The sequence below is a fragment of the Falco rusticolus genome, chromosome 9 (genome assembly GCF_015220075.1).
Source record: "Falco rusticolus isolate bFalRus1 chromosome 9, bFalRus1.pri, whole genome shotgun sequence".
NCBI classification, from domain to species: domain Eukaryota; kingdom Metazoa; phylum Chordata; class Aves; order Falconiformes; family Falconidae; genus Falco; species Falco rusticolus.
Window position 1 is genome coordinate 36,603,773 of NC_051195.1, and position 23,467 is coordinate 36,627,239.

At 39.9% G+C, this 23,467-nt stretch overlaps 1 protein-coding gene across 1 annotated transcript; it reads left to right on the forward strand.

Moving 5' to 3' along the window:
* Positions 1–933: 933 nt before the first annotated feature.
* LOC119153763 (pancreatic lipase-related protein 2-like) lies at positions 934–16,243 on the forward strand. Its single transcript, XM_037400595.1, has 12 exons — positions 934–982; positions 2,424–2,578; positions 4,599–4,724; positions 5,662–5,796; positions 6,802–6,910; positions 8,080–8,199; positions 8,289–8,411; positions 10,038–10,153; positions 11,685–11,814; positions 13,198–13,309; positions 15,113–15,277; positions 16,180–16,243. Exons 1-12 carry the CDS (start codon positions 934–936, stop codon positions 16,241–16,243), a joined length of 1,404 nt encoding a protein of 467 aa, XP_037256492.1.
* The last annotated feature ends 7,224 nt before the right edge of the window (positions 16,244–23,467 follow it).

Here is a 23,467-nt window from a genome sequence, read left to right on the forward strand (position 1 = left end):
ATACGCTGGAGCCAAGAACATCTAAGGAGCCGAAATAAAGTGCACCGTGATAAGTTGTGGGGCATTTGGTGCATGGCTGTAGGAGAGGGGGTGGAAGCAGGACATGCTTGAACCTGCAGTGGGTTTCACAGGGATGAACTCCTTGCCCCTACAGTATATTACGGACTGCAGGAGACTGGGGGTGGAGAGGTCAGGAAAGGGATGCAGGGCTGTGTCTGTGCAGGACTCATTGGGGGATCAGGGCCTGATATTAGAGTGTTCTAAGAATGACCTTTCCTTTGAAGTTAAGTTACTAGTAGTAGTAGTAGTAGTGAGACTACAGCTAAAAGGCCTTCCCTACCTCACCTCGAAATAAATGGTTCAATTTACTCCAATGCTTACCTATCAGCTGGTGATTAAGTGATCAAGCAGATCAGGGCTGATAAGCACACATGGCTGATAGCAATGATCCAAATGGGTTTTCCAGACTATCGATATCATTTAGAAACACAAATTAAGTTTGTTCCTGGGTTCTTTCAAATACAATCTCTGAATAGCAGCTCTATGAATAACTTTTATCTTAAACGCCAGAGGAAACTTCACTCAAAAATGTTGTTGAAAATCCTTTAAGAATTTAATTTTCTTGCCCATAAATCGCAGCTCTAGAGAAAAAAGAACCCAAAACTTCTGTTTGTCAAGTCAGGGAGACAGTCTTTGAGAGATTCTTATATGATATCCTGCATATGCAAATTCTTGGCAAACAGAAAGAATCTCAAAGCTATTTTCTTGAAACCTTGTTACCTTTAAGAAAATGCTGATATTTTGCATCCAACTCATTAAATGCCTGAAGCACTCCTTGGCCACTATGACTTTTTTAATCAGTCAAGAAAACTTTTAGGTGAATTCCAGATTATATTTTTAATTATGTTTGAATTGCGTTCTTATTTGCTTTAGATGTTTGTGGTATGGATCACTACTCTTTTTCTTCTTGATGCAGCCAGAGGTAAGACACATAGCTGATAAAGTCTATAAACAGTAAAAATCATTGTGTGCAGCTCACACCAAAGTATATCTATACTTTAGAATATATAGTTTATAGTGGTTTATAGTGGTTTAGAACAGATTTAAAATATTTCCTCATTAGGAACACTGAGTTATGTCATGTCTTTCCCACATTTAAGCTATTACTTTTTAATTCTGTAAAGGTTTTTGCAGCTAGCAAACAGAATGGGAATTAGAAAGATATTTTTATATATTAATTGACACTAAAATTCTTCCAGAACAGTTTCCTCTACCTGCCCTTAATCCACACGAGCATTTATGGTAGCTCCAACACTTGTAATGCCAGCCTAGGCGCTTACTCTTCACAGTGTTATTCAGAGAACAAGAACATAGTCCTGGTCTGAAACACCTCTTTACCACTAGAAAAGAATAGCTCAACAGGGACTGGCACATACAGCAGAGAGAAACAGAAAGACACAATCCAAAAGTTTGCTGGCATCAGCGGAAAGACCCCTGTAAAAAATAAATGACTGGCTCATGTGTGGAGTTTCCAGCTGCAGCTCCATGATTAAATCTCTTTCTCTAGACGTATTTCCAGTATGTATCACCCTACCCCTGTGTTTCGTACAGAGTAACGAGTAAGTAAATCGCAGTCTAATGTAGTATGACCCTGTCACCTATCCGAGTAACAATAGCTTCTCATTGTTTTCACACCTTTTTAATAGCAATGAAAATTATTTGGGATTTCACAGCTGTTGTGCTATAATAGTGGGTAACAATGACATTTAATGGCAACACCCGTATATCATATTTGCATCATTACTGTGTTAAAGCCATAATAGAAATTGGGAAACTGTAGTCCCTCAAGCACAGACCGCACTTCCTGAGGCTGTGCTTGGCTCTAGGCTTCCACTCAAACTCCACTTTATTGCTTCCTAAAATCTTACGGTGATAAAAAACCAAGGAAGATGTTTAAGGTACCTTGTGGAGCAATCAGAATTGCTTCATGAATTATTGCACAAGAAGTAACAATTTAGATAATCCCTGGAGCATTAGGACTAATTTGAAGGACAGCTCTGCACCGGCAGCAAAAGCTGGTTTGTTCTCTGAATCCATAAAGGATCAAGATTTTATCGTCTTTTTCCAATGGCTGTGTTAACAATTATTTTGACCAAACAAACCCTGCATTCTCCTGAGTTCATCAAACTGAGGTCTACACTATGTCTGCAGCAATAATCAGTCTGGAAGTTCAAGGTCCTGCTACACGCACAAGAGTGCAACTGAGACACTTAACACAGAACAAACACAAGTGCCACCCTAACCTGAACCAGCCCTTTTCTGCTTTCCTGGTATAGGCACCCTCCTGCCAGCTTCTTGTAAGGTGGCGGCAGCCTGACCTGCTGCATTCCCAGAACACTAACATTCTGCTTTGTGAAACCTAGGAAGGGAAGTTTGCTACAAAAGGCTTGGATGCTTTACAGACAGTCCCCCTTGGTCTGGGATCCCAGGGAGACAACTGGCAGGCTTGCCCAGCTCTCCAGAAAATGTGAACACAAAGTTCTTTCTTTACACTAGAGACAACATCCTGAAATATCAGGTAAGAAACTGCTTTGGGTTTATATACTGATAGCATACAACACATTCAACAAATTATACAGACAGTTTCTTTTGTGCTCATAAGTCTCCCAGGAGAATCCCAAATTCTATTTTACACACAAACAGCCCATCATTATTTTCTTCCTTTTTTCTTTTTCCTCATTTCAGCTCTCTGATGAGCCAGGTATATACACAACATATTAATTGCAGCCTTCTAACACAAGTCATCTGAGACATTTTGGACATATTTTATGTACTTCTCTACAGTAAGCTAATGGCCCAAATCCAGTTCCAGGTCTAGCATTATAAAGCCAGAGGCAGAGAAGGCAGTATAAAAGGAAAGCTCATTTTGCCTCCTGTGTGTCCCCAGATTAAAAATGTGCTGCAGGCCCATACACACAATGCAACGCAGGGATGTGGTTCATACATGTGATTACTGGGTCCTATGAACTACATACAGCTGGTCTCAGGGGCTCTGCTTACGTGGTAGCCAACACTGAGCCCTAAGAGTAGGTGGATAGTTAAGAGTGAAGATCACCAGAGAAGGTATTTCTGTTCACGAGAGAGAGGAAGGGAAATCGGATGAAAAATGAAAGGGAAGATTAGAAAGGAAAACAGAAGACTAAATAAAAAACGAAGGAGAGAAAGAAATTATATGTGGAAGAAGAGGGAAATAACCAAAAAGAGAATGAAATCAGGATGGATAAAGAAAATAAACAAACATTAAATGTTTTTTGGAAGACTGGGACTGAGGGAAAATGGAAATTCAAAAGCATGGAGAGAGCTTGGAGGTTTCTCTTATGGAGAGCTGAACTAGGTCATCCCTCATGATGACACATCAGATAGAGAAGCACAGAGACAGCAGGCTTTGGAGCTAGATGGAAGAAAAAAAGTAATAATGTGAAGTTATCTACAACATCTGCAGACTAATGGCAGTGAGAGAAAGCTCCGGACTGTGACAGAGTGACAGATGAAAGTAGCTAAAATGAGCCTGCAAGACTGTTTAGGATGGATCAAATGGGGAATGTACTGAACGACAAAAGCAGGATGCTCAAGGTGTTGGAGGTGTCTGAGCTGGGCTCACCCATAACATGAAGCAGTTTTCTGGGGCTATAGACTAGTCTGGTGAAAGAAGAGAAATGACCATCAGAGAGTGTGAATTTCACTTGGACAAAGAGCAAGAAAAATTAAGCAAATGAATATGAAGGGGGGGGGGGGAGGGGGGTTGTTGGCTTACATTACATGAAAAAGGCTTCATAGTTGTTGGGATTTTTTTTATAAACAGCAGTCACAAACAATGGAAGTGTTTAATGATTTCTCCTGTTTGAGTCACCTCAGAACAAGTCCAACATCTCTAGCTAAGAGGAGCTATGAGGTTTTAACTTTAATCAATCTTTCACTGAAGGTGAGCTATGTGCTAATTAGTGCATGACATCTCCATTTAAGCTTACAAAACCATAACAAAAAATAAGAGCCAAGTTTTGAAACAACCTAGTATTCAGAATTTCTTTAAAAGAGAAAAATGCTTTTTTTCTCAATAATCCCCCAAATACCTACAGCCTCTGACATTGTAAGCCTGGTGGGCTTTCTCATAAAATATAAATAAGCTTAGTGAGGAAGGTCTTGTCTTCAAAGAAAAAAGTAAGAAAAGCAGGTATAGATTCAAAGTCAACCACATAATACCTTGCAGAAGATGCTATCTTTGTATTTCTGTGGCCAAGTTTGATAAAATCTTGTATTTACATGGTATGTTGTACCAGTATATCTCAAAGCATTGTGCAAAAGGCACCAGTATCATTAGTTCTATTAACTAGAGGAAGTGAATCATTTGTTGAAGCAATTAATTGATATCCCCCAGCAAGACAGTTTACAAGAGAGGAAAAAGACCCTTTTCGTCAGAGCCAAGAACTATGCCTTAACCGTTGGGCTACTTTGCCCTGTATCAAAACGTACACTGGGATGGAGCAGTCACATCCTCATTGTGTTGTTTGTTGGTTCTTGTTGGGTTTTTTTTGACACAGAAAATATCTGCTACAAATCCTTCAACTATCAAAGCTTCAAATTTCCGAACACACAGGAAAACTCGCTTCATCATACATGGCCACCTCGCTGGAGCAGACCTCCCCTGGATAACCAACATGTGCAGGGTACAGTATGACTATTGTCTGACAAACATTTTACTTACATTTGAAAGTGCACATACCCACATCACATCAACTGGCATAAAATCCCCATATAAATTTTACTCATTGGTTCTCTTGTTAATTCAGGATATATATGAGGGGGAAAAAAGAAAGAAGCTCAGTTCCACATGACCACCCTCTTGTTCCTCCCTTCAGCCTTCTTCTAAATGGCCTTTTGCTGCAATCACCTCCACAAAAAAAGCTATAATTAATTGATTTCTCAACTCCCTGCCAATAACAAAGGTGGAAAAAAGTAATTTTTCTCTACCTCAGCAAAAGGTCAAAATAAACATTTCTGTTTGAGTGAGCCATTTGAGCTAATAAAAAGACAATATTTTGATCAACAGATTGGTTTCATTTTGTTTAGGCACATTTCAAAAATGAAATTGTTTCAGAGTGAAAAATCAGAATGTTCCATTGCCAGAAGTGCATAAATAGAATATTTTGGTTAAAATAGATGAATTCTGGGGCTAAACAATCCAAGCACATGAAAAAAAAAGTTTGTGAATCCTTTTAGATGATCCAAGCATATAAATTTTGAAGAATAACACTTGGACGATAAAAAAGAAGTTATACCATCCTCTTTATCTAACTGGGGTACTGTCATTAAGGGAAGTTGATACCTTAAACCCAAGCAAATCATCTGGAATGGAAAACAGAACGGAAGCAAGTTTCTGCATGTCTTTATAGTGTTCAAATCACTGCCTCCACTCTGCCTCCTTGTGTTGATTCTTCAGTATTAGTAGGAATTAATACTCTAAAGACATGTCTTTTTTACCAGTCACATAAACGAAGTGAGATGCCAGCCATAGCAAAACAAAATACTGTTTGCACATACCCTGCTACAGTTGTAATTCATGCCTGTTGGCATCTGTTCCTCTGCTTCCGTGTTTTCCACCAGTTCATGTTTCACACTGAAGACGTGAACTGCATTTTGACTGATTGGAGAGGTGGCTCTAGCGGTTTGTACACCGACGCAGTTAACAACGTCCGCATTGTGGGGGCCGAGCTGGTCTACCTGGTGAACCTTCTGGAGGTAAACCCATCTGTGGAACGTGAAAGTTGGTAGATAGTTTGTATGGTAAAGGCTGGATTTGGGGTGGCACTTTGAGGTTTGAGGCAATAGTCAGGAAGTACCGAGGTAGTCAATAATGCAGCTGAAAACATCATTAGAAGTCCCTAATCCTGCACGAATGGAAGTACCTACTTCAGGGTCAGCCCATGGATAAGCATGTCCCTAAAGGCTTACAGGCCATAGTTCTTGAAAGTTTTGCCCATGATGGGCTTTTTGCTGGATAACACATCAGAATCGAGACTATCTAACAGCATTGGCAGGGTGCAGAGTGGCAACAGAGGACCAGTGCAGGTAAACCACCAACGCAGGTAAAACACCAATGCAGGTAAAACACCAGTGCAGGTTAAACACCCCTCTGTGAGCCACGCACGCTGCCTCGCACTGGAGCTGAACGGCAACGCAAAGCAACTCCTGCAGCCACCACCACCACCAGGCTTCCCATGCAGAAGCTCAGCTGAGCCTGGCACACCAGCAGCATCCCTGGCACGATTCTCCCCGTCCTGCAGGACATGTGTGGTGGAACATCTCCATAGCAGGACAGCAGCTTGGTTCACACGGAGGGTATGCCACAGGGAAAGGCACTGAAAACTCCTTCACCGCAGACCACTGTCCTGACCAGACAGACGGGTTCGGGGGTGAGGCAGTGGGGATAAGCCATCAGTGCAAATGTAGGGGAGCTACCTGCAGAAATTCCCTTTTCTTTCTTTTCTATCATAAGGGCCACTTCCTGACGGAGGTTACTCCCTTCCAGAGGTGTGATATAAGAGCAGTGGGATGAGTTGGGAATTGCTTCTCTTTAGGTACAGATCCCACCACCCACAACAGTAACTTCCCAGCCAAGACAGTCCCCTCCATCACCCCTGGTCTGGCCGTGTCCTGGCACAGCACGGGGCCATGATGCAGTACCACAGGCTTGTATCGCCTGCTTAACACGCTTGTTTTTTTCCTTTCCATACATCTTCACAGAAAGACTATGGCTACTCTCCTGCCAACATTCATTTCATCGGCCATAGTCTGGGAGCACATGCTGCAGGGGAGGCAGGGAGAAGGAAACCTGGCATTGGAAGAATAACAGGTACTGAAGCTATTTCACCTGATGACGTTTTATATTATCATGCAGTTCAGGAGGGCTGAAGAATCACTTCTGCCTTATGAACACACCATACAGGCTGCAACATGCTGGTTTGTCATAATTAAGAGTATACAGTTAGCATGGCAGCATACAAACAAAGCCACGTCCTAGCACATACCATGCATGTCACAGGTCAGTGTTCACAGCTCTGAAAAGTCTCAACTGCAACAGATCAGAAAGCCTTAACTGTCCTGACTGTGGCTAAATAGTGGCCACCTTTCACAGGTCACAAGTCGCAGGGAGCACTCGGTTATGATTTTTTAATGCTATAAAAGAACAGGAACAAAATACTGTATTACATGTGGGATAACAGACCTGTAAAACACTAGCAACTCATTGGCATGTTAGGTTTTAAAAGCCCACTCTAACACGACTTTTCAGCAGTTCAAAAGATTGAAAATCTGAAATGAAAAATTTAAACCCCTCAATCTAGTGTGTCAGGATAAGACAGCAAATACTGTGTGGTGTCAGGACACCCTGAAAAGGACCACAGCTATTTGTCACAGAGCTACAGAGAGAGACACACTGTCATGGCATGCTCACACATCACTTTTTTTAAAGGCTCACTATTTTCTGTTTTTCTTTCTCCTCCAGTCAGTTCTTTTCTCTGCAGAGACATTGCTTTGACTAAGCTGTGTGTGCTGTAAGCAGTCACATAAGCAATTCAGGGAAACTGGGATCAGAACTGTGTTGCTTTAAGCCCCAAGAATGCTCACTGACACTGAAGTGAAGGGGTAACATTTTCAATCAGGTTCTTTTGGAAATAAAAATAGATTTTTTTGACCAAATAAAAATTCTCAAACAAATCTACGTGCTTAGAGCAGCATATCAAGATTTCGTATTTTTCACTAACATGCAAAAACCACCTCCAAACCTCTTCTTATAACATTGTTCAGCAAAAGTAAGCAAAGCACCCACCAGCATTTTACTGTGCTGCAGTGTCTCCAGGCACCTTTCCATTAAAACCTTTCTTGTTTTGCTGGCTGTGGATCACAAAACGTATTTTTATAAGTCAGGCAAAGACAGAAATCTAATAACATACATTGTACACACACTGTATGTTATGATATACATAATTACTTACTCAGTCAGATGTGTCTCCATTCATTTAGGTTTGGATCCAGCTGGGCCCCTTTTTCAGTACACTCCCACAATGGTTAGGCTGGATCCTTCAGACGCAGAATTTGTTGATATAATTCATACTCACGCTGGTCATCTTTTCTTTGATTTTGGTAAGTTTTTGCACAAAGGCTGACACCAACACAGAGGTTGGCCACAGCACACCTGATAGTGGTCAGCCTCCGTTCATCATGCATTTCAGCTCCAGGGATTCTCCAGACTTGTGGCCACCTGGATTTTTACCCGAACGGTGGCAAGAAGATGCCAGGATGCAAGCAGCTTCGTGTACCTCCTGCAAGTAGGAATATCAATGACCTTATGAAAGGTAAATATATCTTAAGGTAATACCTCATTATAAGCCATAGTTAGAAATAAAGGCTAGGTTAAGGTAAAGCCTTCTGAATGTATGCATTATTTATATAGCTCAGATTATGAGCAGGGAGAGAATCCTCAAAAATGGAAGACTTAAACCTGCCTGTGAAATACCCTTCAATTTTCTTTTGTACTAACCAAGGCAAATTCCAGATAGAAACTTTGGTTAAAGCATGCAGACTTGTTCATCACAATCATTATAAAAGCCGGCCACTGTGCTGGCAGACTGATCTCACTGGGAATTCCATACATGAAGGACCAGTAAAATTTCATTCAAGGGTAATCCAAAAATGAGTATTTTAAAATCTGAGCTTCTCTTCTCCCTAGAAAGACATCAGCCCCAGTATTACTGGGGTTAGACATACTCATCCACGCCATTAGCAGCTTTAGTGTCTTCAAAGGGAACAGCACAAGATTAAAAATATAGAAGATGATAAAATGACAGCTCCATTGATAGTTCACGTTCTAAGAAAGCTGAGCAGTTAATCAGGATTACCTTGTCATCCAGTACAACAGAAGCCCCAAATCCTGTCTTCTGATCATAACCCACAGAAATAAGAATATCTGTTATTCACAGCCAAATTTTTTGAAATCTCTATCACTAGTTTAGTAATGTGATTTCAAAAACACTGTCTTAAAACTGTTTGGAGAACTTAGTAACAAAGAGGACTGAAAGCTGGCTGTGCACAGTCACTCAGAACCAAAACACTTTCCAATTGGACTGCATAAGGTTATCTGCACTTTCAAGCAAAAAATTTAAATACTTTCCAGAGACATTTCACAAGGCTGTTTGCAATGTTCTGTGGTGAAGGAGAAGCTCAGCTCTAATGAACACAAGCACTTTCTTCTTTCCTGCACTGACGGCTTATAAATTTCACTCTGATGGGAAAATGTACTTGTTTCAAATAATTCTGACAAAATCAAGGACGCACTGCCAAAACATCTTGCTTTTCAAAGTGTTTCACATAATCACTTACTGTCAAATGACTGCAGATTTTCTAGAGCTTAAAAACATTAAAAGCCACTGAATTTAAAATAATTACTACAATTACCTTTAATTCTAGAAATGAGTGGAAACTGTGGTTTCACACAATACCATGTTGTGATAATGGTAAGCAAATGAAAACTATTTCATAGTAACTACTATATGCCTTACAAAAGCTGTACAAATTATTATGAATTATTCCAGACTTTGACATATCAAAGGGAAATTCTCCTAAATCATCCTTGGTTCTCATGCTAAATTAAAAGCAGTTAAGTACACATAGCAGGATAGGAGGCTGCACGAGGTCCACCTTGGTGCATCTCCACCTTTTTTAACTCAGTATGAGCACAAGAACACAGGGATTAGAACCTAGGCTCTTCCCCTACAAAAATATATGTAGCCATAAGTTCACTTTATACTATAAATCCAAAAAATTCACACTTTAAACATCTTTTAATTACTACTACTTTTAAACTCTGAGATGTCACTATATGTCCAAAGGCTTCTGAGGAAAAAAAACCCACAAGTGTTACTTTGGCATGGACTTTACATTAATGTATAGCTTTCCTCTTTTTTATTTGGGCTTTTTTCCAGAATATAGATCTATCGGATGTGGACATAAAAGAAGTCTACGGTATTATGCTGAGAGTATTATCATTCCAAATGGATTTGTTGGGTATCAGTGTGAAACATACCGAGCCTTTGTATTGGTAAGTATCAGGTACGTATTTATCTGAGATTATAGCCCTATCTTCTTCTCTTAATAATTTCTGGGACAACTTCTACATAAGATAAAGGGTGGGGGCTATGCAGACTCACTGACTACCTTCATCCAGACCATACCCCCCAAAAAAAGGTAAAATGTAAAAGCAGCGAACTTGGAAAAAATTAGAATAAATATTAGAAAAATAATAAATATGAACACCAAAAACAGTTAACAAAGGGAGAGATGAGTTGAGTAAGAGAGCAAAGAGAGGCAGTGGCTGGGCTCACCTTTTGTGCAGGTCAGCAGTAAAGGACACTGGTTGAAGGAAGTCCATCTAAATCTGGTGGAACCCATCATCAAGGAGACAGCCTCTAGGTTTTAGAAATGTTTGAACATTTCATAAGCAAAAAACGTTCCCATATAGAGCAGGGGAGATATTTATACAGCACAGCATTGCTCACACAACCCTCAGGTGGTACAAGAAAGAAGGCAGCCTAACGTCCTGGCGTGTCATGCCTTACATAACTGGTCTTTTAGTGGACCAGTTCTGGCAATGCAGCTGAGGACTGGTCAAAGAGGAAGAGAAGTCTGAATTTATTTCCATCTGCTCCCAAAAGGAATTATTATGATACTGCAGAAAAGTTGTTAGTGTTTGTAGCAATATTGCCACATAGATTTAAAGTTTGATGTCATTCAGTACTTGAAAACCTCAACCCTGTACGATGTAGTGATGCAAGGGAAATGGTTTTTTTCAGTCTCATAATAAACAAATGATGATGATAATTTAGCTTTTTGTTCCTCATTGTCCCTCTAATGCCCAAATAGCCAAGGGATCCACAAATACCAGTTCCTACAGAACTTCCAAAATATCAAAATTGAACTATCTAAACATAACAATGCTATTTTTTCCAGCTGCAGTTGAATCACTTTTACTGAAAATTTACATGCTTTTCTGTTTGATTTTTTAAAGGATATCGAGGTCTTGGTCTGAATGTTTGATCTGTGTAGGTAGATTAATTTCATTAAGGTTCTACAAGGATAATAAAGGCTGAAAAGCAGACAGTACACATGCCAAAACAAGACCCTGAGCTTCAGTGTTCCTAAGCTTAAACATCTTCACCATGCAAGTGAGATGTCCAGCCAGACCTCCTTGCGAACACAGTTACCCACCCTGTAATTAGCAGACAAACTTTCAAAGGACCCTACGAAAGGTGATTACCTATATTTTATAGATCACGTAGTAATGCACAACATGTATTGAGGTATTTACTTATAGTCTTTGCAAGAACGTAAGGAATTAGACCAGATTTTCAACCTTTTTCTCTCTGATTTTCAACCAGATGAGATAAGCTGACTGATCATCTCAGCTCCTTTTTTCACCACACCAATAAAGACTGAAGATATAAGCTGAACTCAGAAGCAAGTACCCTTTCAAAAAAGCTGGGAAAAAGCTGAAATACCTTCATTTCTTAAACTTTAAGCAGTGGGCTTAAAACAGATAATGTCTTGTAACACACATTGTTATTTTTCCCCAGGGAGATTGCTTCCCATGTCCGAAGGAAGGATGCCCACTGATGGGTCATTATGCTGATAGGTTTTTACATAAAACTGAGAAAGAACAACAGAAGGTTTATTTAAACACAGGGCCCTCCCCTCCATATGCGCGTAAGTGCTTACTTTGGGTAGTGAATTCTAAAGTGGTAATGAATTTTGGGTGAACAAATACCTTACACTTCTACAGAGAGCTGCTGGAGCTAATGAGTGGCACTCCGTACAAAATCTAGAGTTTCAAGTGTGTTAGAAACGTGCAGTACCAGCACTGTCTGGGGAAGGCTGTGGTAATTATATGAACAGATCAACTGATGCTGACCTCCGAGTCCGAGTTAGAAACCCTGCTAAAATTTTGTCAATGAGATGATGGCTTCAAAAAGTCTATAAAGCTGAAGGTAGGAGGAATGTTATTCTGTATAAAATTTCAAATAAAAAAAGTTCTATTGTTTTTATTGACAAAAACTTATAAACCTGGATCATTTCAGGTTATTTTTGCAAAGCTCATCAAGCCAAAATATCAGGGGCTAATAACAAGTATAGTTTTAATTTTGATTAATGTAGAAGCAGCCACAAAACTGGGAAATAAGAAAATTCACAAATAAATTGTAATTCATCACAGGTGATGAACTGCAGAGACAATAAATAAGGGAGGGTCTTCGAGGTCCTTACTCACTAGACACTAAAATATGGAAGAAAAATTAAGGACAAAAGTAATTTTATATCGTGTCTCCATAAGAGCAAAAAATAATAAAAAAATATTTGAGTTTAGAGAACCCAGCCAGTTCTCAAATCTGAATACATTAATTTCAACATTTGCAAACTTTTTATAGAAATTATAGCCTGAAACCAAATATAACCTTATGAAGTGGGTGAAGAGATTCTCCTTTTAATAGCCTGAATTAAAGCCAGTTCAAAAACTTCCCAAAGCTGGTTGCTTGAAATCAGTATGTGCTATTGCACCTGAGACCCTTCTTCTGCCTTAGAAAGACGTGTGGGATGACAGGATCTCCTGACAGCTGTCGGGCTGTGCACAGGTATAAGAAAAACCCTGAACACTCTGTACTGGGATCATCCTGGGAAAGCAGCCAGTTTTTTAATGTATCTTTAACACCACCACTGTCCAGTGGACCTCACTTGAGAGTTGAAAGCTAATACGCTACCCATAAGATCCCCCAAATTGCTCATAAGCGTAACAAATTAAAAAAATAAAAGTGAGACCAAGTGGAAGAGCAAGATACAGTATTGGCCATGGCAGATTAAACACTCATCATAGTCAGCAGCTCAGCAAAGATTGGATCTGTGATATAAACCACTGTCAAGGAAATCAGTACTGCCAGAATCACACAGAACATTTGCCTTAATAAGGAGTAACATTTTGTTTCCTTACAAGCACACTTGTGCCATCCATTCCTCTCCCTGAAAGACATTGAATCATGTAAGTTTTACCATTAGGGAAGAAATCTTACAACCATAATCTGTTTCATTTTGCTTTCAAAGGCTGGCGAAAAGAGATACATGTCAAAGTATCTGCAACAGAAACCATGAAAGGAAATATTGACGTAGCCTTGACTGGAACTGATGGGATCAGGAAAAAATATACAATTGACCAGTAAGTTTAACGTGTCTGTTGAAAAATGTCTCTATCATTATCATATTGAATTTATGCACAGCTATTTTTACATATCTCATCTTGTTCTATGTGATCTGTGATTTACACTGGTAATAATAGTAGCTGATAAATGGTTGAAGTCCCCGTGCTACAGACCATGGTCAAAATCTGCTTGCAGGTCATTCTTGCTCTGTGTTTTCTTTTCTGAGGATGGTGGTTACCACAGCAAAGTGGGCAAGAGCAAAGAGCTCTGTGGCTACTGCTGGACTCAAACATCCTTTGATCTTCTTCACTGAGAAGACAAAGAGCTGCACGATGTACAGGCTTTTAATCATTCCCTCTTCTAGTGAATATGAGTAAAAAGGTTGCAGCTTGCTTATGAACTGTGCTGAAGTCTAGGATTCCTGTCCACTCAGCCTGGCTTTTTCCAGTAAACATGAATTTAAATCTCATAAACTGATCCTTGTCAAGAGCACAGTTTAAATATTGTAAAACCAGCCTCCTCTGTGTTTGAACATAGCCCTGTTACTGGTCTGTACCAGGAGTACCTTTGGTTGCAAATACACTACTGCAGTGATACACCTACAGGTAATTAGTACGTTAATGTCATGCTGTAATGTGTATTCCGTTATAATGAACACTGATACCACAGAAGGCACGAAGGTAAACTATAATTTTCAATTTTCTTCATGGCTGAGAGCAGGCAGAAACACTGAGAGAACTTCTTGACTTGGACTAACTTGAAGATAAATCTCATTTTCCAAAACCAATGTCTAGAGTAAACCCCATGGCAAAACTGACAAAGGCTGGGCTAACTAATCTAGTGTTTTCATCCTGAAGGGAACAGGAATTTAAGCAGCTAAGTAATTTGCATACTTCTGTAGAGCCCTTTGAGTAGCTGTCTCTTCCTTAGGTACCAACAAACCAACAGATTGGGTTGATAGGCTGAAATCCTGTAGTGGGATCCACAATAACTTCCCTACATAAGTAGGAACGGTGTGGTGGTTTCCTCATCTTTCTCAAGTAAGGTTAGTACAGAGACTGCGTGGCCTTCACCAATTTGTCTAGCTGCTATCTGCACAACAAACTAATGCCAAAGAGGGAAAAAAGTGACATTTAGTCCTCAGAACTTCCTCCAGGCGTTCAGGACAAGTCATGCTGGGAGAAGTGGGGTAGCCTCAGCTTCACCACAATAGCTTCTGGGAAGGCAAAAAGCTGCAATACTGATTTGGAGGAAGACATGAACCAAAACGTCAATGAGACATTCCTTCCTAATTCTTACAAAAAAAGTTAAATGGAAAGTATATATATATGTGTGTGTGTGTGTGTGTGTGTGTATAAATAATGATTTCTTTAATCTTCTCATAACTTTAGCCTTGTTACAAACTTTGTCCAAAAAAATATTTTGATATATATTGTGTACAAGAAATCTAAGGTCCAAGGACTTTGTAAAAGACTCTGCTACATGGCTAGTCAGCAGAGAGGGCAGAACTTGGGGTTTCTGGACCTGAGACATGATCCCCTACTGCCTGAGCTGAGAGCCTCGGACCCGCATCAGGCTCTGCATCAAATGTCCCCAAGGAACACATTCTCCAAGAACATGTTCTAAGCTAAAATTTTGCCTAACATCTCAGCCTGATAATTCTTGGGGAAAAAAAATTAATAAAATTATAACAATAGTATTCAAAGCTTCAACTCTTATAGCATCCTTCCCATACTTGTCCCCCTTTCTAACTAAATGGCAGCATTATTTTCCCTCACTCGTAAAGACAAAGCATCATTTTTGTGCCTTTCTTTTGGCAGGGGAACTTTCCAACCAGGCAACACATATCTGAACTATATTGATACAGAAATCTCTGGAAACATTTCAAAAGTTGAGTTTCTCTGGAAAATGCATCTGAGTCATGTGCACAGAGGCTGCATGGGAGCTGAAGAAGTCACAATAATATCTGGGGAAAATGGAAATATGTAAGTACACATCTAATGACGCTCCATTCTGTGGGTTGAAGGGGGGGGGGGACTACAAACAAACAAACAAACAAACAAATAAAAAATAAATTTAAAAAAAAGCACAGAAAAAGTGAAGAAATACCTTTGCATGGTATCACTCCCCTTAAAGCAAGTGGGTTTAAGTACTGAAAATAAAAGCCTAATCCACATCTCGTGGCAGTACTTGGGTGTTTGGCTGACTACAGTTACTCCTCCCAGCTCAGCACCACAGCCCAACTTCCCCAAAGAACAGACATATCCAATCTGAAATTCGGGGGGGGGGGGTGGTGTAACACTGCAGTTATAAGAAAGCACAGGTTTTTCTCCTAAATTGCAGTGTCCTGTGCCTACATCTCCAGTAGCACATAGCACAGCACGCCAGAACAGCTCTGTGCAGTGCAACAGCACACCTGCCTTGGCTGGGTACTTTGTGCTGACTCCAGCCTGATCCCATGGACCGGGCACCCACTGGCATGTGCAGTACAGTAGGCGCTTCTGCAGCACACCTCTCGGTTTAGTTTGAACCAAATGAGTCCAGCTGGTATGTCCCAACACCACTCCGTCATGTAAACCGGTGTGGTAAGTGGGGAAAATGGAGCGAGAGCTTCCCTTCAAAAACACACTTCTGGTCCAAATTAAAATGCTAATGGAGTCTGAGCATGAAGGCAAACACATCTTAAAATGTAATAATTAGTCACTACTAGTCATTCTTTAAAGAAATCATTTGACAACACACAGTTTATGTCCTCAGTCTACTAGAATGCATGCTTTGATCGATGGTGAAATAAAAACAGGATTTATATCGATTATCTTAGGCTGCTGCTAAAAAAATGTCCCACCGTGCTGAAAAATATTTCCTTAATCTCTTCCTCCCTCACCAGGTCTGTGTTCTGCGGCCATGGGACCGTGCGGCCAAGCACGTGGCAACCCCTGGTGCTCTGCTAGGAATGCCGTGGTTGTCCACCGTGGCAACCCTCACTGTCTGGAAGAGGACACTTCTTCAGTCAGTGGCAAACTATTAACAAGGCTCCCTCAACAGATTATGAACCATTTGCCCAGCCCACTACAAAAGGTCTATTTCCAAATTAATATTGTCAGCTTTTATCCATCAGGGGAGTTACGCTTCTATGAATTCCAGTTACAATGACAGCTAATGTGTTTTGCTAGTAACACACACATGGAAGTGTGATTATACTTAGAGTCAAGAAGGAAAATAATAAAATAGGAAAAACAATTCTAGCCAATTTCCCTTTGAAATGCAGTTAATTATCTTAGGAAGAGCATGCAAAAAAGAAGGGGGGGGGGAGAAGGAAAAAAAAAAAAAGAAAACAGAAAGAAGACAAAAAAAAAAAAACCCCAAACAGAAAATGAAAAAAGCAGGGTGGGGGGCAGGGTGTGTAAAAAAAGAAGGAGCATAGACAGACAAATTCTTTAATAGTGCCTACTTGTTCAGGCAAAGGACACTCACATGCTTTCAGTAGCATCTGATTGCTTCTGTGCCAGGCATTGCCTGACATGTCCTTGCTTCCTGAAGAACACATTCAAACAACACTTTAGCAGCACGTCCAAAAGACTGCTTAGGAGCTGGGACTGCATACAGAGTTGTACAATAAACCTTGAGAAACTCTACCATCAAAGCTCACCATGTGTCAAGCAGGACAGCTTAATGTACAGCAAAATGTTTGATTGTTCCCTTTCTCCTGAGGGAGAACTCATTGACGTGCTCTATTCAGCTCCGCTGAATACGGGGCGAGTGAGGACTTTTTCTCTATATGTGAAACAGCCACGTTCTTTATCAAAACTATGTTGCACTATTGAGGATCTTCAATTTTCTGACAGCCTTCAAACTATTTTCTCTTTACTGGTGAAGTTGAATTTTCCACGTCTGCCTTGCCTTTCTCAAGCTGCTGAAGTTAGGCTGAGCTGCATTACTTGCATCACTGTATAGCATTGCACCCCCAAATTTGGCAGCATTTTGATTATGCTGATTAACAAAAGCAGATTACCAAGAGTTAAAAGCAGCAGCCAAAATAAGCTAAGATTGTTTGTTTAATACAAGCTACCCACAAAAATCATTTTGGTTTTTAATTGCTTGCTGTGGTCTAAGACTTACAGCTAATTTTTAAACTTACTATGAGGTTTATCATTGGGGTGCAGAAGTCCTGTGTGTGAATCAAGTTTGGCAACCCTGTTCTGTCCCATCCTAATAACTAGCTATTCCAGAATACGTCCAGTGAGGTTTACCAGAAGGTGTTAATGAGATGCATTACACAAGGCTGAACGTGAGTGATGAACAGGTGTGTTTCAAGTTATGCAGCAATAATTTTGAAATGTCAGAATCCAGTCACCTCCTATGAAGTTTGCCAGAGGAGCTTCCTTAGGACGTTTGCAGCAAAGTTGACAACCTTCTCAGACTCACTCGTTCGGTACCCTTACCATCTCCACCATGCAGATCAGGATCCAGAAACCATCCTGAGCAGGGAACTCATCCTCCTCTGCCCCTTATCGAAACTCCTTAGCCAAGACCCCCTTCTTGCATAAGAAGGAACTCCCTCCTTATGTGTCCCACTGAAGAAGTAGAAAACAACCCCCCAGGTACTTCTATACAGTTGGGAAATACCTGCAGTTAGTAATTACACCACCTTTAACATCCTTTATACATCAGGCATGGCTGGCTGCCCCAGATTTGCACAAATAAAAGAGACTCAGGGAGAGAAAAAGAGAGACTTATTTTCTCTCTCTTACAGTCAATAAGTGAAGCAAAAGAAATGTAAATATTTTCCTTGGGGTCACAAATAAACATGCAGCAAGGTCAGGCACTGGATTGGGTCACCAGATCTACCAACAGAAGACAGCAGAGTGCGCAGTGCAATGCAAGCCATCGCTTCTCGCCAGAGGAGAGCAATGTCCTGTTGAACCCATGACTTCTATAAAACCCAGCCCCTCCTGCCTCCACACTTGGCCGTGACACTTTTGCAATTCTAAAAAGTAATTTGATATTTTTATGAATAATAAATCATATTCTTGCTTTCAAAAATATAAGCTTTCATTTTGTTTCATTTTAAGCTATTGATTTCAACAGTGTTCTGACAAAACATGACAGCTCATATGGGCTGATGACTTCTGCTACAAAAGCGGTCCATCTGATTAGAGCACTTAAAATACGTATTTTCTCTTCCAATCAGTTCATCTAAAAATGAAAAAAAAATATTGCATCAATCTCTTCCCCTTGTGTTCTCCTGTTTTGCATTTTTCTCATACACTGTTTCTGGAGTTAATTTTCATTCTTTGGTATAGTAAACATCAACTGGACTTCTTTGCTAACACATCTACAGACAGAGGAAGAGATTTATTTTTCTGAGATAAAGGAGAAAAAAACCCCAACCATTGACAGCAGCTGTGTGTTCCTGGTAGCAAATAGTCTTCCTCTTGTTTCTGTATTTAAAAATTATACGTTTTTCTTGCATGAAACTTTTGGATACTATCACTTTGTATTAATGGTGCCAGCCCCAAAAATGCAAAGGTTTGATAGTTCACAAGACAATCTGCCTTTGACAAAGACTGGAACAGGTAATTCTTTCGTATCTTCACAACAAGGTAAGGCAGCTTTTTAGAACAATTTAAATGCATCTTTAAAATGTCAAGCAAGATGACCACGGATATGTTTGGCTGTCATGTTGAAAGGTAGCTTTCTTTTAATCAAACGTGCTTCATTTGTCTGGGTTTTTAAGGACATATTATGATTTCCATTCAGTCTTTTACATTATTTAAATATTCTGCAGCACACTGAATGCTTCAGAATTACAATACAAATTTCTTCTAATACTCCTTAAGCACTTGTTCACTACAAAATTATGCCAAAGGTAAATTACTAACAAAGCCATTATGAAGCATTCAAGCCTCAGCGTCTTTTCTCTCTCATGACACACTTCTGGCAATGGGCTAAGGTAAAACAAACACACACACAAACAAACCTCTTAAATCTTTTATAGACGGGAACAGCAACAATAAGTAATCCAAAATATTAACTCTCTGCTCCAGTTACATCATCTGTATTTACTTTGTATGTAACATCAGAAAAATAATTTTAGGAGAAAACATACGCTTGGCACAAAGTGATATATGTAGGTATGCTGATGAGGAAACAAGGACCATCTTTGTCAAAGATCTCCATTAAAGGAATAAAATACTCTATTGCATAGCACAGCAGACACTTTTCTTTCCAAAAAAGCACAGCCTATCAAAGTGTCCCTCATAAATATTTGTGAGCCCAGAACAAAAAGCATAACAATAATTAAAACCAATTAAACAGACCTAATAGGTGGAGATCTCAACATTCAGTTTATGCAGTCACCTCTCTTCCCGCTTTTGATCCTCTATTTTATTTCTGTGACTTTTCAGATTTTTACATACCACTTTAATATCCTAGAATATATTGATAAAATCCTTGTAAATGAATGAATGAAATTTGCATGAATAAGCCTTACCAAGCCCTTCTAGTCTTTCATCTTTGTTAGAGACAATGCTTGACAACGCTCTTGCACAGAAAGCCTCCTCAGTGCCTTCATTCTGCCTTTAGGACTATCTCCTTTCTGATAATATCATTTTATAGCCCAGTCACTTGCCAGCATCTTTCCTTGTAGAAAACCCATGAGAAAGTCTGTAATTTTCTCCAGGTAAAAATACATCAGGCTTTTTTTTTTTTTTCTATTCCTGATATTCTGTACTTCACATGTTCCTACATGATTTTTCATCAGTTTTTATTTCTCTCTTTAGGCTTCTGTTTCCCCAAGAAAAGCTAATTCATTTCTACATATTTGCATTTTGATAAGTTTTTCTGACTTCTCCCTTTACATTTAATTTAGGTTGGAGTTTTTATCTTTGGATACCAAAAGCGAGTGAAAGATTACAGTGGATCAATTCCTGAGAACACACATCCTGAGGGTACTTTTGATAGATCTGAGATCTAGTTTGAATTTTTTTTTCAGCCCACAGTTGTGTCATACCTGTTACTCACCCACCTGTAAGCTCACATTGCCTGAGAGACAGTCTGTTTTCCCAGTTAGCATTCTTGCAGGGACATCACCTCACTGTCTTCTCTTGCATTTCCTCCTGGATATTTTTATAGTGAAATTATTTACCTACAGTTCCGCCACTGTCTTCCTTCAGTGCAAATTACTGATTTTTTCCTACAGGAGCTCCAATTCTCCACTTTGTGTCTGTAACATAGAAGGTAAAATAAAATCTTTGGGAAGTGATTTTGCTGAGACTTTAATGCAGTCGTCAGGGTATCCTGTGTAACCCCTGACTGTAACAGTTGTCTTTGGCTGGCTCCTGGGACACAAGCTAAAATGAAAATCTTTGTGCATTCCCAACATTTGAGTTATTCTTCCAAAACCAAAGCTGACTGGGGTTGGAGTCACCCATGGGAGGGTGAACAGTCGCTCACTGACCTGTCTATCTAAGTCTATCTAAGTGGGCTGTCTACAAAACTTGTGGTGCCCATTCTTCTTTTGCAACAATATAGTATCAGGGACGTTGTAATTTCAAATAGTCGCCAAGCTGCTCTAAATCATTCTGTTTCCAATAATTCAGAAGAAGAAGTTGATAGCATGCCCAAATATATTTTTATGGCATATTTCCAAGACAAAAAAGAGCCAAGAATCTGTTCTTTATCTTTAAACTATCAAAGATCTAAAAACTTCCGGCAAGAACATGCATCATCACCAGTGCTTGCACAAGCAGCGCACGCCTACATTGCTGTGCTGCAGAAAAACACCCCTCTCCTCCCGGCAGCCGCAGGGCTGGATGGGGCAAGTGTCTTGCAACATCAGAAAGCATAAGCAGTATGTGAAAATACAGGCTGGCATCGGTGTCAATCCCCTTTTCATCCTGTAATTTTCTGCTTCTTTAACAGTAGGAAAGCATGGGACCAAATGCAGGAGATGTCCAGAGTCCTAGAAGCTCGCTTTGTTCTGGGTCTGTATCCAAGCTGCTCAGAGCCATTCTTGCACCAGTCGAAACATGCTAGGAGATTTGCCTTTCAATCTCCTAGGCAAATCTACAGTTATTCGCTTGTATTTCACCTGCTTCTTTCAAATAAGTTTAATATTGAATCATTAACAGGAATTTAGAGCATTCAGAATAATGAACTTCACCCTCTTCACTAATTCTGCCCGTTACTTGCAGAGAGAGCCTGGCTGTCCCTACTGACTCCTCTCTGTCTTTTTCATCCCTGGTCACTTTCATCATCTGCTCCAAAATTCTCTCCTAGTGTTACTTCCTTTAAATACAAAGCTCCATGAGTCTCCAGCTCACAAAACCAGAAGTTAACATTATCTTTGTGTGCTTTGACTGAACTAATTAGCAGGCAGCACATATTATGGAAGCTCATAAATATTTATAATTTCCAAAATATCTCTTTTATTGCTGTTGTGCAACACTGGAAAGGCAAATTGGTTTTTCCTCTATTCAGTATAAGATTTGCTCATTTGGCCGAAATAAACACATTGGAGTTAGACAATAGAAACATCAAGAAACTCTTTAATTCATGGTGCTGCCATTGTAAGATTCTCCAGGAAGGTGAGTGGTCTTTGTCAATACCTATTAGCAATTGTCTAAAGGATGAAATACACAAAGCTACTTCCAGACGACCTCCATCCAAGCTAAGTTTATTAACCATCTTCAATCTAAAATTGAAATGAGAGAGGAAGATGTTGCTTTTACAATTTCGTTCACTTATCTTTCTATGAAAGCCTTGGTAATTTATGTATCGCTGCACTTGAAACACAGTTCCTGAGATTCCTTTGGAGAACACAATTCTCAGTGAGTGTTTTGATCCTCTTTTTCCTACCTATGTGAAGGCCGCTAGTATCAGAATGCATTTCTGTCCTTCATAATTCTCAAGCCTTTTCTTTCTGTCCATAAAAACCTACTGCTCCTTTCAAGACATAAAATCAGACCCAGAAAAATTGACCACTCCCAAAAGCAGCTAGACCTCAAAGCCCTACAACATGGAGTAGAAAGTCTTTTTATTATGAATTCCGACTTGTCATACTGGCCTAGGTTAATTTAATCTGCACCACCATGTAGCAGTTCCCTCTGAAACACACTGACAGTGAAACTCTGTTGAAAATGTATATGGTGCTCCTGTATCGACAGTTGCCACCTACCAGCATACAGAGCAGATTAAAAAAAATGAACTAACGAAGTTAGTAAACTCATATTCTTGCCAAATGCAGTTTACAACTATTTGTGCACATTTGTCCCCAGAGGTATTCTTGCAAGCGTGTATTTCTGTTTCCATTTGTAACTGTACCGCTGGGGGGGCTCGGTGGCACTGCTTCAACACACACACTGATTCTGTTAGTGGCACTGCTTCAACACAAGGACTCACTCTGTGGAAAGTACAGCAAAATATATGAGCATATCCAGCAATCCTGGTCCCCTAAACAAAAACATTTCAAAGGGGTCTGACTTTCACACAAAGGTGTTCAGCAATTTCAGAAGACATTTTTATCATTAATAGTCACCAGTTTCACTGGGTGCTTTGCATTTAACTTGCCAGTATTTTGACAAATGGGACACATGACATTCCTTACCTCTTTTCAGTGGCTCCCCAACCTCATTCCTGTCCATACCTACCCAATGAGCTATATCATTCTGAGGAGATAGAGGTCCCATAACTGCTGCCAAATTTCCATCTTCCAGTCAATGAATATAAACCAGACTGTAGATAATTTCTTATTAGCTAGATCTGTTCCGTCTTATCTGAAATTACATAAGTGTCGTCAGTGTAAGCTGTAATTAAATATGAGATCCAGTCACTGACTAGCCACTGCTTCCTCCAGATTCCTCTGAGACGTCTTTCTAATGATTATTTTCCTATAAGGCACTGGCTTGCACCGCTTTACCAACAAGAACCAGACCCAGATCCAAACATTCATGCAGGTGACATGCTGCAAGGAGTGACAGACACTCTTGACCTGGTTTTGACAACGGTTAGCAGGCTGAGTGCATTATGTACAGCTCAGCATAAGGAAAAACGTATTTTTGGTGTTATTTCTGGAATTATATCTGCTCTCAGGCCATGCACATATCTCAAGACCACAAATTGGCTTCTTGTATGAACTGTAGATTAAACCCAAGTTACTTCCTGCCCTTAGGCAC

Coding starts and splice junctions, on each gene's coding strand:
- LOC119153763 (XM_037400595.1), top strand. CDS start 934: ATGTTTGTGGTATGGATCACTACTCTTTTTCTTCTTGATGCAGCCAGA. Junction 983..2,423: donor TCTTCTTGATGCAGCCAGAG/GTAAGACACATA, acceptor TGTGAAACCTAG/GAAGGGAAGTTTGCTACAAA. Junction 11,815..13,197: donor GCCCTCCCCTCCATATGCGC/GTAAGTGCTTAC, acceptor TTGCTTTCAAAG/GCTGGCGAAAAGAGATACAT.